The sequence below is a fragment of the Hyaena hyaena genome, unplaced genomic scaffold, assembly GCF_003009895.1.
Source record: "Hyaena hyaena isolate Hyena2069 unplaced genomic scaffold, ASM300989v1 scaffold_37, whole genome shotgun sequence".
Taxonomy (NCBI): domain Eukaryota; kingdom Metazoa; phylum Chordata; class Mammalia; order Carnivora; family Hyaenidae; genus Hyaena; species Hyaena hyaena.
The window spans coordinates 3,196,630-3,210,131 of NW_024080669.1; the positions used below are offsets into that span (position 1 = coordinate 3,196,630).

Below are 13,502 nucleotides of genomic sequence, written 5' to 3' on the forward strand. Positions count from 1 at the left end.
CACCGCCCCCAACCTCGAGGGTTCCTTGTCTAAGAGCTGATGTTCACGGCCACCCAAAGAAGGTGCACGTGGCCTGACCGTTCCCTACTTCCGCCTCTCATCTAGAGGCCGACAGGACTGGAGGCCCGGGAGTCAGGGCGAAGGAGACCTTCCTCTACGTGTGCCAACCTCTCTGAGGAGAGATGAAAGTTCATCACAGCTGCCCCTCGGGGACAGGGACAGGGCACCTTGGTCTCAGAACCCCTGGTCTGGTCTGGGTTCTTTCAGTCATGAAATTGTCCCAAATCCACGGGCCATTTCCCTCAAGCTTCTTCACGGTCACTGACCATGCCTAGGTACTGCGGACCCCGGATGGAGCCCTGGACGCCCGCCGTTCCCTCCCCTGTGCCGTGCAGAGCCAGGCCCACACAGGGTGGTGGCCCCAGACAGCCCGCCTGCTGTCTGAACACCTCCTCTGTGCCTGGCCCCCCACCCCCCATGCCCAGCCCGGCACTCGGCCTCTCCCCAGGCAGCCCAAGGGCTCACTTCTTTCCTCTCCCCTTCCAGCTGTTCCCTCAGCTGCTGCAGAGCCCTGTCCTGCTTGGCACTCAGGGCCGCCTGCTGTCTCTTCTGCGAGGCCTCCATGTCCTCCCTGAGCTGCTCCAGCACCCGTCTGTTCCTCTCTTCCAAGCTGGCCCTCTCGGCCTTCTGGAGAGACTCGAACTCTTCTCTCAGCCTCTGCAGGGAAGCCTCCTGCTCGGCCCTGCGCAGACAGAGGGCATGGGCCAGGCCTGGGCACCCGGGGGGCACCGCATGGGGCGGGAGGCTGGCGGTGTGCCCTTACCTGCCCTGGCCCTCGTCGGCCTCTGCGCTGGGCCGCGCCTGGGCCCGGAGCCGGCTTTCCTCCTCTCTCATCCGAGTCTCCTCTTCCTCGGTGGCTTGGCGCAGCGGCTCCTTCAGGGAACTGGGGAGAGAAAGAAAGGCAAGCCTGTTGGAGGAACCGCTCTTCTAGCCCTAAGCCCTGACTCCCAGCCTCTACAAGGCCGCGGCTTGTCTGCGAAGTTTCCTAAATCCGGGTCCTGCTGCCTCCCTGTAATACATCCTAGATAAAGAGAGGGTTGTGAACTCTACCCGCTCTTTGCCGCAGGAAGCAGATGACAGGCTGCTTGATCCCAGAAGAGCACTTCTGCCAGAGTCCCCCCCTTGCCTAGAAGCGCACGTCGGTGCAGCATCCGCTCCAGGACAGACACAGTCTGAGGCCAGCCTGGCTCCGGTGCCAGGTCCCCTCACTGCCCTGACCCACTGCTGCAGCCACGGGAGAGCAGCCACCGCCTCCCAACCCCACCACACTCCTCCCTGCCTCCGGGAGTTCAGGCCGCCACCTCTCCCCAGAACCCCCTCTTCTACCTGACAAACCCATATTTGCCACCGACACCCAGGCCCCTCCTCTCCGAGAAGTTTCCAACTCCTTCCAAGTTCACTGATCAGCCCTTGTGTTCCCATCGCCCTGTAGAGGAAGCCCTTCCTTATCCCTCACCGCTCTATACCATGCATCATAATCCATCTTTCGTAGGTCTGTTTTCCAGACAAGGTTGGGAGCTTCGCCAGAGGCAGAATCGGGCCGTACACTCGGCAGTATCCGAGGCACTGAGCAGCAGTAGCTGACGTGAAGTAGGTGCTCCGTACGTGTCTGCCAAACTGGAACAGCTCACCCAGCCCCAAACTTATAAGCAGGCACCAATCTTTTACAGACAAACGACAATAAGCGTTTCATTCTGGGCTGACATCCCCCTGCCCACGCAGCCCCCACATGACCGGGGGCTGTGTGCAGGCCACTCAGGGAATTCGAGCCTAAGAGAAACACGGTTCAGGAGACAATTTCTTAGAAAAGCTTCCTAGTGAATTCCAAAGCCAAAAAGGACTTAGGGTCGTCTTCTATTTGAAGTTACCTACATCACTGCCCTCTTCCATCCTGATAGAAAATTCGAGTTAAATAAAATCCTCCCTTCTAGATCCCCCCCAGAAACCCTTTCTCTTTGTCCCATGGCTCCATTTCACACGTAGCACCACAGAATGTCAGAGCGGGGAGGGTCTGGACAGGTTAAGGCCTTCATTTTACAACTGTCTCTTTATCTCACAACTAAATTCAATCTCTTCATTTTATGACTAAAGAAACTAAGGGTCAGCCTGCCTGTCTTCCTGCCTGCTTTCTCATTCAAGAAGTTATTTGCTACAAGGTCGGCTCTGGCTTCCAGAAACTTCTACCAAGTGGAAGTTTCCCAGCAGAGGCAGCCCCACCCCTCAGAAAGGCTCACGTGTAAGCAGAAACAGGGTTCTCACAATGAACTATTTCGTAGCGAGTCTGACAAGGCACTGCCTACAGAAAAATCGCTTCGTGGCGGCCACGGAGACCACAGATTTCAAGATCAGGAGCTGCCATTTACTGAGCAACTACTGTTTCAGGCCCTGAGTCAGGTACTTTTGGCATGTGGAGTCTTCACCACAACCTAAGAGGATGCCCCTCTGGAGCTGGGGGTTTGGCGAGGGATGGAAAGCACAGGCGGCCAGGCCCAGGGTGGCCAGGAAGAGAGGAGAAGCCTAGTCTGTCGGCAGGGAAACACAGCCAGGATTCTGTCCTAGGCCCTGCCTGTCAAGATGAGCTAAATCTTATCCTGTTTGGACAGGCCCTTGCCCCAATTTCCATTTGGCTGGAAGAGGAGGATGCCGCCCAGGAGGGGACTCAGGAGGGGTGACAGAAGGATGGACAGACCCTGGGCCAGCAGATCCTGTGCTGGGCTAATGAGAGAGGTTGCCCCCAGCCCTCTGGGTAGCTGGGTGCTGGGTTTTCTATTAGTTTCTCTGAGCATACACATTTTATACTCTCTTTGTTATGTCTGCTCTAAAAATAAGTCTGCCACTTTGGGATGTTCTGTCCGAGAGGAAGAGATTCACCCTTTAGCTACACTGCCGAGTGAGTGAAGACTATGTTAACACCTGTCTATGGCACCTGTCCCCTCGTGGGCCTATGGTAGATTGCTGATCATCTTGTCAGTGGCCATTCTCCCAAGCTCCCTTCCTAAAGGGGCCCTGATTTCATTCCGTCAGGTAAAGAGGCCCAAAAGACTACATTTCCCAGTTTCCTTTGCAGCCAGAAGTAACCTATGAGATAGGAGTAGAAATTATTGAGTGCAATTTCCAGGAAAACGCCTCAAAAGAATAAGCAGAGGTTATTGGGTGAAGCTTCCAAGAAAGCGCCTTAAAAGGGACGGAATGAGCTGGAGGTTACCCGTTTCGTATTCTAGCCCTACTCTCCCTGCCGGCAGCACAGACACCATGGGGGGATGCAGCAGCCGCACTGGACCCTGAGAGTAACCAGCTCTCAGGTGGCTGAGAGACTAAAGGACCAGCAGGCACCTGGTGACGCTGAAGCCGCCGTGCCAGCCCTGGACGGCCTTTCCTGATGAAAACAGCCTCCAGCTTGTTTACACGCGGGTACACACAATCTCATCTGCACAATCCGGCCCGGCCCTAAGTGTCTTACTTGTTAAGGGCCTCCCAGCCAGTGATACAAAGAGCAGGAACCCAAACGGAAACTTCCAGGTCCTGGTAAAAAGCACCTCACACCCGTACCGTGTGGTCGCTTCCAGCCTCGCTGGGTCCTAACAGGGCCCTGATGACCGAGAGACAGGGCGATGGACTGGTTAAGAAAACAGGGCCCAGGGACAAACTGCCTGGGTCCTTCGGTTCTGCTGCATTTTTTATTTACGTACTTATTTGAGAGAGAGGGAGACAGCGTGAGGGAGGGGGAGGGGCAGAGGGAGAGAAAGAATCTTAAGCAGGCTCCATGATCGGCACGGAGCCCCACGTGGGGCTCAATCCCACGACGCTGGGATCGTGACCTGAGCAGAAATCGAGAGTCGGACGCTGAACCGACTGAGCCGCCCAGGCACCCCCGGCTCACTGCTTATTAACTCCAATACCTTGGACAAGTCCAACAATCCTTCTGTGCCTCAGTTTCTTCATCTCCCTCGCAGATCCTATAACACGGGGCCGGGCCGACGGCAGCACCTCACAAGATCCACTCTCGGGATGAAACCACTTAGCAGATACAAGGCACATGGACCCGTGTAATCTCTCAAAAGCCCGTCAGCTTCTCCCACTATTATCACGCCTCCCACCTCCCTCCCAAAGAGAAGAACCAGGGAGCCCATTCCTCCACACAGGCCACCGAGGAGGAGTGTCGGCGGTGCTACGGGTCTCGGGAGGGAGGAGGGTGTCCTTTCCTCCCCACGTCACCGCGAGACCCGGGCAGCTTGCATCAGGGCAGGGGCAGGACCTGAGAGACTTCTCTTTCTGCTGGTGAAGCTGGAGGGCCGCCTCCTCCTCCTCCTCTTCCTCCTCCTCCTCCTGCCACAGCTTCTCCCGGAGCTGCTGGATCTTCTCTCGCTTCGATTCCAGGAGCCGCCTCCGGTCCTGCTCCAGTTCCCGGGCCACGGCCTCCTCCAGGGCCCTGGGCGAAGCCTGCTCTGGGGGAGCCGCGGGCTCTGTGGATCGCCTACCAAGGGGGAGGCACAACACCTGGCTAGCCTTAGCACCCCACCTTTTATACAGACACGGAACACACACGCAATCCTAATGGGGGGAGGGGGGGGCAGCAATCACACAGGCAAGTCAGGTCACGCAAGGGCCGGCAGGAAGGCTGCCCCTCAAGGACCCGGGCAGCGTTAGTTCACAGGGCAAGCCTCGCTGTGGCTGTCCAGGCAGGGGGGTGGCCCGTACCAGGCTCTCGGTGGACCCGGTAGGTTGTAGCCCGAAGTGAAAACCTCAAGAAGTGGCTCAAGGGCTGGCAGCGAGAGGGAAAGACCAAAGCTCTGTCCCTGATGGGCTCTCCCCCAGGATGGTTCACAGCCCTGCGGCTGTCTCCCCCCGAGGGCTCTGCCTGCTACTTGAGGCTCACGCCAGCACTGTGGGACGCGCCCAGAGGCTGCCGGCTGCCTCCCAAACTGCACGCAGGCCAACGCTCACGAGCCAGCAGGAGGGGCCACAGCCTGCCTCCTGGCCCTGGGACCCACGGCAGTCCACGCGCGTCCAGGACCAGGAAATCCCGTGCCGCGCCACCTAGGGGGCTGCTCCCGAAGCCGAAGAGTGTGGCCAGAGTGCACCGGGAGCGCCACGCTCCACATCTCCTCGATGATGCCACGTTTACCTCTGCCTGCAGTTAACCCAAGGTTTGGAAATGGGCAAAAGAAATTCAGAGCTGACGCGGATGCACAAGGTGGGTGGTGAGATGAGGAATAAAGGTTAAACAGATGTCTATAAGGTAACAAGGTGGTTATGTTGCTTGTATTCTGGTTTTTGAAGGAAATGCCCAGACAGACACGCAAGAACATTCAAGGCCATGAAAGCATCAACAGAATAAAAGTATTTCACGTCCCAGAGAGCAGCTTTCCTAAATGCCTCACCCTTCCTGGTCTCGCCTCACAAGCACTGCTGCCCTGACGGCCGCAGCAGTGTGTAGGCACGGTCCACATCAGGAAGCACTGAGGCAGGAGCTGCAGTGGGGAGGCAGCCCCTGCGGGGGGTGCAGCACCCCCTGCCCCCTCACTGCAGCAGATGGGAGGCAGCAGGTGGGGTTGGATTAGAACAGCAGAAGGGAACAAGGGCTTCGGAATTCCATTTCAGCCCCTCGAGACCAGAGAGGGAAGGAAGACATAAAAGGCTACTGACATCTCTGAAATACCAAAAAGCTCTATCCTTCCCCCTCTCCTAAAATCGTAATTCAGATTGGAAATGGCCTTGAGCTGTGCCTTCGAGTGTCTTCCGCTCTGAACCCCACCTTGGCCCCCCCTTCTAGTTCCCGGCTCTCCTCCAGACCCCCCTAACACAGCCCCAATGATACGGATGCGAGATGTGGCCGCCACCTCCTCTGAGAGCGCTGCTCTCAGGAAGAGCCTCCCCCCGCCAGCTCTCCGCCTCATCAACCCTCCAACTCATTTCCAGACTTGGCTGGAAACATCTTTTCTCCCTGAGATAGTACCTTTGTAATGTCTCTCTCCCCTGTGGGCTGCGTGGCTATATGGAGCCCTGGGGACAGGTGCTGTGGAAAGATGGGGCCTCAGACGGCGTGGAGGCGCGTGCCCAGGCCACATGCCGGCGGCTGCGCCTGCACACCTGGCATGCAGGCTTCTTCTCTGTCTCTGTGTCCCCGTTTTAAAGCTCTAGGATCCAAAACGCCCAGCATAGGGCCGAGGCAGTCGACGGTGCCCTGAATGACTGAGGAGACGACTGGAAGGATGGAGCCTCCAGGGGAAGAGGCAGGTCTGGTTTCTAGGCCGCTCCTTGGGTGTCAGCGTCAGTGAGACCCAGTTTCCGACAGTTGGTAGCCAAGAGGGAGGCTCTGTGTGGGCACGATCACGTCAGGCTGGCCACCAAGTCAGTGCAAGACAAGGAAGGGAAGGAGCAAGGAGGGCAGGCAGTGGGGAGGAGGGCGGCTGTGGCACCCGGAACGTTCGGAAAGCCACGCATCTGCTACGACCGCACAGAGATCCTGTCCCCTCTCACGCTCGGCCACGGGCTTTCGTTCATTCACCCCCCTTTCTACAAGAGCCTCAGGAAAGAGGCTGGGCTTGCCAAGGGGAGGCAACCCCCGTGCCCCAGACCAGGCCTTCTGGCCACACAGCGCTTGCTGGCCCACCCTCCGCCCCTAACTCCTTCTGAGCCGGCTTGACAACATCTTGAAAGGTGACGGACTCTATGAATCATGGGTTTTTTAAATTTTATTTTGTGTAATTTGATGATGATGATGTTTTGACACCTTTAAAAGTTTGCTGGCAGAGAGACTGGCCCTCCCAGGGCTAGCCAACTCTATACGAAAGAACACGTCTTTCATATATATGAAATAATATATACGCATGAAATACACACACACACACACACACACACACACACACACACACACGAAAGACCGTCTTTCATATGCAAACCAACCAATCCCCCTTAGAGGCCAGACCGCAAGCATCTGCTTACATAACTCACACCAGGCCACTGGGGGGCCACCCCCACAGCCGGAGCCCACCCAAATCTTTCAAACTGTCCAATCCTACTCAAGGTACTTACCCTGCCTCGCCCATTCCTTCCTGCGGAAACACCGACAAAGGCTCCAGGCCGTTCTCTCCCTTCTCGCCTCTTCTGCCACCTGACACACCCTGGTCATTCCCCACGTGGCCTGGCGTGGCATGGTGCGCCCTCTTCTCTCTGGAAATGTAAGTAATGAATCTTTCCTTAACGGCGCTGGCCTGTCATCACTCAGTCACCTCCGTACGTCAGAACCCCGTAGGTACAAACAAACGAGACAGACACGGGGCCTCTCCCCACAGAAACACAGAAACGCAGCTGTGAAGACGAACGACAAGGAAGCTACAGGGCCCGAAAAGACTCAGCAAAGGAAGGGAAGACATTTCCTAAGGGTGCTGTGTAAACTGGCGGTCAAGGAACGTGTCTCTGAGGCGCAGCCGGGGTGGCCTCGCTGGTTTGGGAGGAGAAACACAAAGAAAGGGGACTCACTAGCCAAGACAGCCGGGGGGAGCCTGGCTGCCCAGCTTCCCTCCCGGAGGCACCAGGAAGACGCCCTCTGACCTCCGCCCAGAGGGTCCTGTCTCTGAACCACACTTGCCTCCTGTCCTCAGCCCCCAAGGATACTTGGGAAAGCCAGGTGATTCCTCAGGGTCAGAGCTGTCACCACCTGAAAAATGGGGCTGCCCCTTCCCTGCGTCACCCTGCGGTGCTGTGGCGAGGACAAGAGCCATCAGCTCACGTGCGCTGCCAGCTCTCGGTGACGCTGCCTGAGCAACCAGTACGTGAAACGGTCTCTACACAACAGCCCGGATCCCAAGGACTCATGACCCTTTGTACCGCTCAGTTCACAGACGGGAGAACCGGTATAGCCCCGGCCCCTCTCCGCCATGCAGGGAAAGGAGCAGCGGCGGCACACCGAGTCGGAAGTCTACGGCTGCCGGGACCAGAGCCTTGTCCTAGTTATGCCACCGACCAGCCCCGTGACGCTGGGCAGATCCCTTCACTGTGAGCCTCAGTCTCATCTGTAAAAGGGGTGGGAGGGGAAGAGGAAACGGGAGGAGGAAAGCTCACTGATCTCCAAGTCTTAGAAGTGCTAGTGTAACAACAGAGGTGAGCTTCGAACCCAGGCCCAAAGCACATATACCAGTACCACCTAACTCCATTTACGGCAGGCTGGAGAATGGGAAAAACGAATCTGCAGGACGGAAGCCAGAAGAACAATGACCTGGGGTGGTGGACTGAGAGGAAAGGGGCATGAGGAAACTTCCTGAAGGGACGAGAATGTTCTACATCTGATCTGTGTAAATGTGTATTGACTTGGACAGTTCAGATTTACGTACTTTCAAATATATAAATACCTCAATAAAATGTTTCTCAGAAAGCAAAAATAGTGCAAGGCAGAGTGGGAAAACAGCATTACCGGGTTCCTGCTAACCCAAGTGGTGGCCCCGCCCCTCTGCCTCCACACCTCAGGCCCTGACCAGGAGCCCCGGGGACCTGGCCAACCCCACACTCGGATCAGTGAATGCGGCCACACAACAAATGAGGGGTACATGCAATCTCCCCTCGCCTGGTCCCCCTGGGCAGGGGCCACAGCATCCCCTCCCGACCACCCGACAGTGGTGGGCACTCCCATCACGCACACACACAGGGGAGGACAGGACACGAACAGCGGCCCTTACACCTCTGGGGAGGCCGGCACGGCAGGGCTGGCCGCCACCGCCGCCTCCTCGGGCTCCTCGGCCCCAGAGCGCTGTTCCCTGCCCGTCTCGGGGGTGGCAGGCAGGCTTGGGGTCTCCTCCCTCGAGAGCATTGAGGAAGCAACTGTGTTAAAAGCAGCAGGAAGGCGGGAGGCCCCCAGCGCGCCCATCCGAGGTCAGAGGGCCGGGATGAGGATGGGGAAGTGGCCCCAGCTGAGGTTCCTGATCCGGGCCTCACTGTCCCCCACCCGCCCCTTCCCACGCTGTTGACACTGAGGACCAGAGGCAGGCCCACGTGGACCACCAGGGTTACGTGCCCAAGGAGCCGCTGGGCACGCAGCGGGGGAGGCGGCGGGGGCTGCTGACTGAGCCTCGCTGCTGCTTGGCTTCCCCCAGTGACTCATCCCAGCTGGACGTGCTCTGACACCAGCATCTTCCTCTCGGCAGGGGAACAGAAGGTCCGGCAAAGGGGCACCAGGCTCTGGGCCGGGCTGGGGCACGAAGGCCCTCTCAGCTGGCCTCAGGGAAGCCCAGGACTCTGCACCTGCCCCCCCACCCCAGGGCCCAGCACACAACGGGGCTCTGCTTGGGTTTGCTGAAGGACCAGAAGCGGGGTGACTGCTGGGAGGGGTGGGGAGCACTGGCAGGTGGGGACCGGCACCGGCACGGCGCAGCCCCTGTGGGGGACAGTCTAAGAGACGCTTCCCGGTTCAAGAGTTCCCAGGCGCCCCTAACTGGAGGACACACCAATTTTAGCTGTAGACTGAGGACTAGGAAGGAGCACATTTCCTCATTTTCCAGCTCACATGGGACCCTAAGTGGAAACATGACGTTGCTGCTTAGGCTGCAAACCCTCCCGGCTTCTCACCTCTCCAGGCACCCCTGCCAGTCCCTCTCGCCCCCACCCCCACCCCTCCCCACACAACTGCACGCCTGGAAGGCTTCCAGGGCCCCTTACCTCCTCAGGGACCCGACTGGGATGGGGCTGCCGGCAGAGTCCTCCCCGGGCTCCTCGGCCCACTTCTGCTCGGGCCGCCCCTCAGAGGCCTCCGGAGGCCCTTCTTCAGTGGCCTGGCTGCAGAGGGGACTCTGGAGCGACCTCCCAGGCACAAGAGGAGGAGACAACCTGGTCAGACCAGCCAGAGCAGCAGAGTCAGGCCCCGCCGTTTGGGGAGCAGGGAGAGGGCTGGCCGGTGCGGTATGCGCACCTGGGTGCACTCCCCCTCCCAGGCGGGGCCCCGGCCGCGGCCCCACATCCACGGGGAGCCACAGAGGCCAAGACAGCCAGAGAAGCAAGAAGGGGAAACCCCCCACTGAGCTCTCCCTTCGCCTGGGCTAGACTCACCCCTCCCGGGAGCCAGCACCGCATCTGCTTGGCCCAGGGGCGCGAGCTGGGCCCCCTCGCGGGTGTGTCTGCTCCCAGCGTTCACCATCACTGAGGCCAGGCAGCGACGGACAAGCCGAGCGGAAAACAGGGAGAAAGAGAGGGGCCAGGCTGGAATGGTCAGACTGCAGAGAACGCACAAAGCTGCAGCTCTGAGCCAGCAGGAACGCAGACTGCTCTTCAGGGTGCAAGCAGCAGGAGGTCGGCCTGCGTCCTCTTCCAGGGCGGCAGCCCTTCCTTCTCTCATTTCAGGCCCTGGCCTCGGCGGGAAGCCCTGGTCTCTCCCTCCCAGTCTGTCTGTCACTCTCTCTCTCTCTTCAAAGGAGCTCCAAGCAGCAGCTGACCCTCTAACAAGTTCCTGTAGCCCTGGCCCATGACCGGGCACACACACAGCTTAGCCCACTCTAGTGAAGGGACAGAGCCTGGGCCAAAGCGGTGCACAAAGTCCCAACAGATGCGCCCGCACTCCTATCTCAGTGCACGGTCAGAGGGTGTGCTCACACACGCACGCACGCGTGCACACACAGACTCTGCGAGGCCTCGGTCCGCTCCCCATCCACCTGCAGGAGGGAGCACACTGGGCCGTGCGCCCCACAGCCCGGAATCCCGCCCCGGTGCACACCACCCCGAGGCCACCGAGGGCGGCCCCCCACGTGCGGTACCTGTCCGGGCCTTTGCACTGCTTGCTCTGTGGCTCATCCTGGCTGGACTGGCTGCCGTCCTTGTCTTCTCTCCCCAGCCTCTGGGCCTGTGGGCAAGTAGCAGAGGTGAGCATGTACTGGAGATGTGTCCATGTGGGTCCCTTAAGCCTCCGACCAACAGTCGGGCCTGGGAGGACGCACTGAGAGGTGCTGCTGAGTGGCTGAGGACCACCCGGGACATAGAAGAGGAGCCCATCTACTCAGCTCTGGCTAAGCCGCCAGGCTCGCAGCCACTTCCAGGGCTGGCCTTGCTGGCTGAGGGACGATAAGCCAGATGCCACAGGCACTGCGTGCGGAGCCCGAAGCCAGAGGCTAAAGAATTTGTACAAGAAAGAAAACCCTTCCACCTGTCACCGGATCCTTCACCGGCAGTGGCAAAGAGGAAGCCGAGACGTCCGTGGACACCCCGAATCCGCAGAGGCGCGGACCTCCAGAGGATGGCAGTTTGGGGGTGGAAGTGGGGCAGCGGCCAAGCACATTAACGAGGAAGGACCCTGGAGGGATGGGGATGCGCTGAAACGAGAGCGCGCTATACTCCAGACAGGAAGGGCAGCATTTGGGCATCTGAAGGGAGTTAGACACGATGCTCCTCTGCTCCATTCTGGGCTCTCCCAAGCACCCAGGTCCCATCAGTAGACAAGGATGCCCTCTTCCCAGTCAGGGACTGATCATCCATCCAAAACAACAAAACCCCCAATCTCATTTTAAAGCTTGGGTGTCTAGGCAAATTTAGCAAGCTGTTCTTCCTAAGTTCAAACATTTTCAGCAAGGGTGGGGCCCCGGGGGCTAACAGTATACTTGGCCTAGACTCAAGCTCCTGTTCTTTCACTTCCTAGCTGGGGAGTCTATCTGTCTCCACTATAAAATGGGACAGTAGGGGCGTGCCTGGGTGACTCAGTCGAGAGTCTGACTCTTGATTTCAACTCAGCTTGTGATCTCATGGTTCGTGGGATCGAGCACCACACTGGGCTCTGTGCTGACAGCGTGGAGCCTGCTTAGGATTCTCTCTCCCCCTCTCTCTCTGCTGCTCCCCTGCTCATGTTCTCTCTCTCCCTCTCATGCTCATGTTCTCTCTCTCCCTCTCAAAATAAATCAACATTTTTTAAAAAACTAATACATAAAATGGGACAATAAACCTCAGCTCATGGGGCTCGAGGTGACCCTTAAATTAGATCATGTGCATAAAGCCTGACTCGTGGCCCAGAGAAGGCAGGCCACAAATGCCAGCGCCTCTGTCCCCACTCTGCCCCTCTCCCTGGCCTAAGGCACAAACGTTCAGCTGTGCCAGCGCCAGTCCCTATTTGAGGGCCCGTACTCCTTCTGTCACACTGACAGGTGCCCCATCTGTTCTGGAACGCGAGGGCTAACAGGAGAGGCAGGGCAGGAGACAACTCACTCTATCTTCCCCAGCGGGGTTCCGGCCGGGCTGGCACACTGCCGTGTCCCCAGCCCCGTGCCCACGGCCTCCCACGCCTCTCCGCTGGCAGCCGGAGCCCCAGCAGCTGTGGCCGACTCGACCATCTGGATGGGCGAGGAAGGGCAGGGCCTGAACTAGAAGCCAGCTCCCCCAGATTACATTAAAAATGGAGAGGCTGCCTGGGAGTACCTGCCGTGCCTGCAGCCGAGACTCCCCGCCGGCACGGCCACTCCACACCGCAGCGGTCTGGGCAGAGCCTGCAGATGACGCCCCCACACACACACCCCCGGCTGGCATTGCCAGCCTTCCTCTCCTACAGATCACAGCCAGCTTGCCAGCAGCTCCCTTTCACACTTTCAAGGAAACAACAACAAAAAAAAAATCACACAGGCCAATCTATGTAACAAACTCCAATGTGAAATAGATAACAAAGTGGGGCGATCGTAATAAAAATGGGGGGCTCGAGCCTTTGGTCAGAAAGGATGAGCTACCAAGTCCGTCTGCCTCCTACTTGTTTCATCTCTATTCCTGCTGGAAACCTCACAAGCCCCCCCGCCGGACAGAAGGGGCCACCTTGGGAAAGCGCCCAGACAGAGGGCCTTGGAGGAGAGTGGTGGTTGATCCCCAGATCCTTTTGCCCCAGAAAAGGACTTTTCAGAAAGGGGACACAGCCAGCACACCCGAGGCCTCTGGCCCAACACTGCTCAAGACACCACTTCTCCACTCTTAACTCAGCTCCAGGGTTTTCTGTCCATGGCCTAGCCCTCGGCTAAATAAATCCTGGTACATTCAGAAAGCATACTGCTACATGGCCAGTAAGAAGAGTAAGGGGAATAGGAAATAACTTAGAAATAAGTCAAGGGCCTATTCTGTAACTGCTCTCTAGTGTAAAGAGTATATTGCCAAGCACTTTTTGTGACACAATCCCAATTTCCGTGGGGAGGAACAAGATAAGCAGAAAACAGACACAGACTTGTATGTACACTGAAAACTTTCTAGAAAGGCACACAAGAAGTGTGCATGGAAACTGTTAACAGTCCCCACCTGTGGGAGTAAAGCCTGCAGGAAATGGAAGACTTTGGCCTTCTCTATTATTTGAAATAACTTCGTGATCACTTTTGTAATGTATTATAAAACTCATGTTCATAATTCATTATAGTTATCTTATTTTAAATAGGTTATAATTTATTTTCATTTACATAACAAATGAATGCTTTCATCCCCAAAATGCAGCACAATGCATATTT

General features: G+C 57.7%; 1 protein-coding gene across 9 annotated transcripts in view; it reads right to left on the reverse strand.

Annotated features, from left to right (window-relative positions):
* Window positions 1-13,502, reverse strand: part of CEP164 (centrosomal protein 164) — a 66,431-nt gene that overhangs the window by 10,372 nt on the left and 42,557 nt on the right. For 7 of the 9 annotated variants that reach the window (XM_039229308.1, XM_039229307.1, XM_039229304.1 and 4 more), the window contains 7 exons: window positions 10,800-10,885; window positions 10,099-10,188; window positions 9,712-9,879; window positions 7,096-7,233; window positions 4,316-4,534; window positions 824-943; window positions 526-742 (listed from right to left, as the gene is read on the reverse strand). In XM_039229308.1, coding sequence (XP_039085239.1) covers window positions 526-742; window positions 824-943; window positions 4,316-4,534; window positions 7,096-7,233; window positions 9,712-9,879; window positions 10,099-10,188; window positions 10,800-10,885 — 1,038 coding nt within the window. The remainder of the gene's footprint in view (window positions 1-525; window positions 743-823; window positions 944-4,315; window positions 4,535-7,095; window positions 7,234-9,711; window positions 9,880-10,098; window positions 10,189-10,799; window positions 10,886-13,502) is intronic. The other 2 variants (XM_039229302.1, XM_039229306.1) reach the window with 2 other exon arrangements.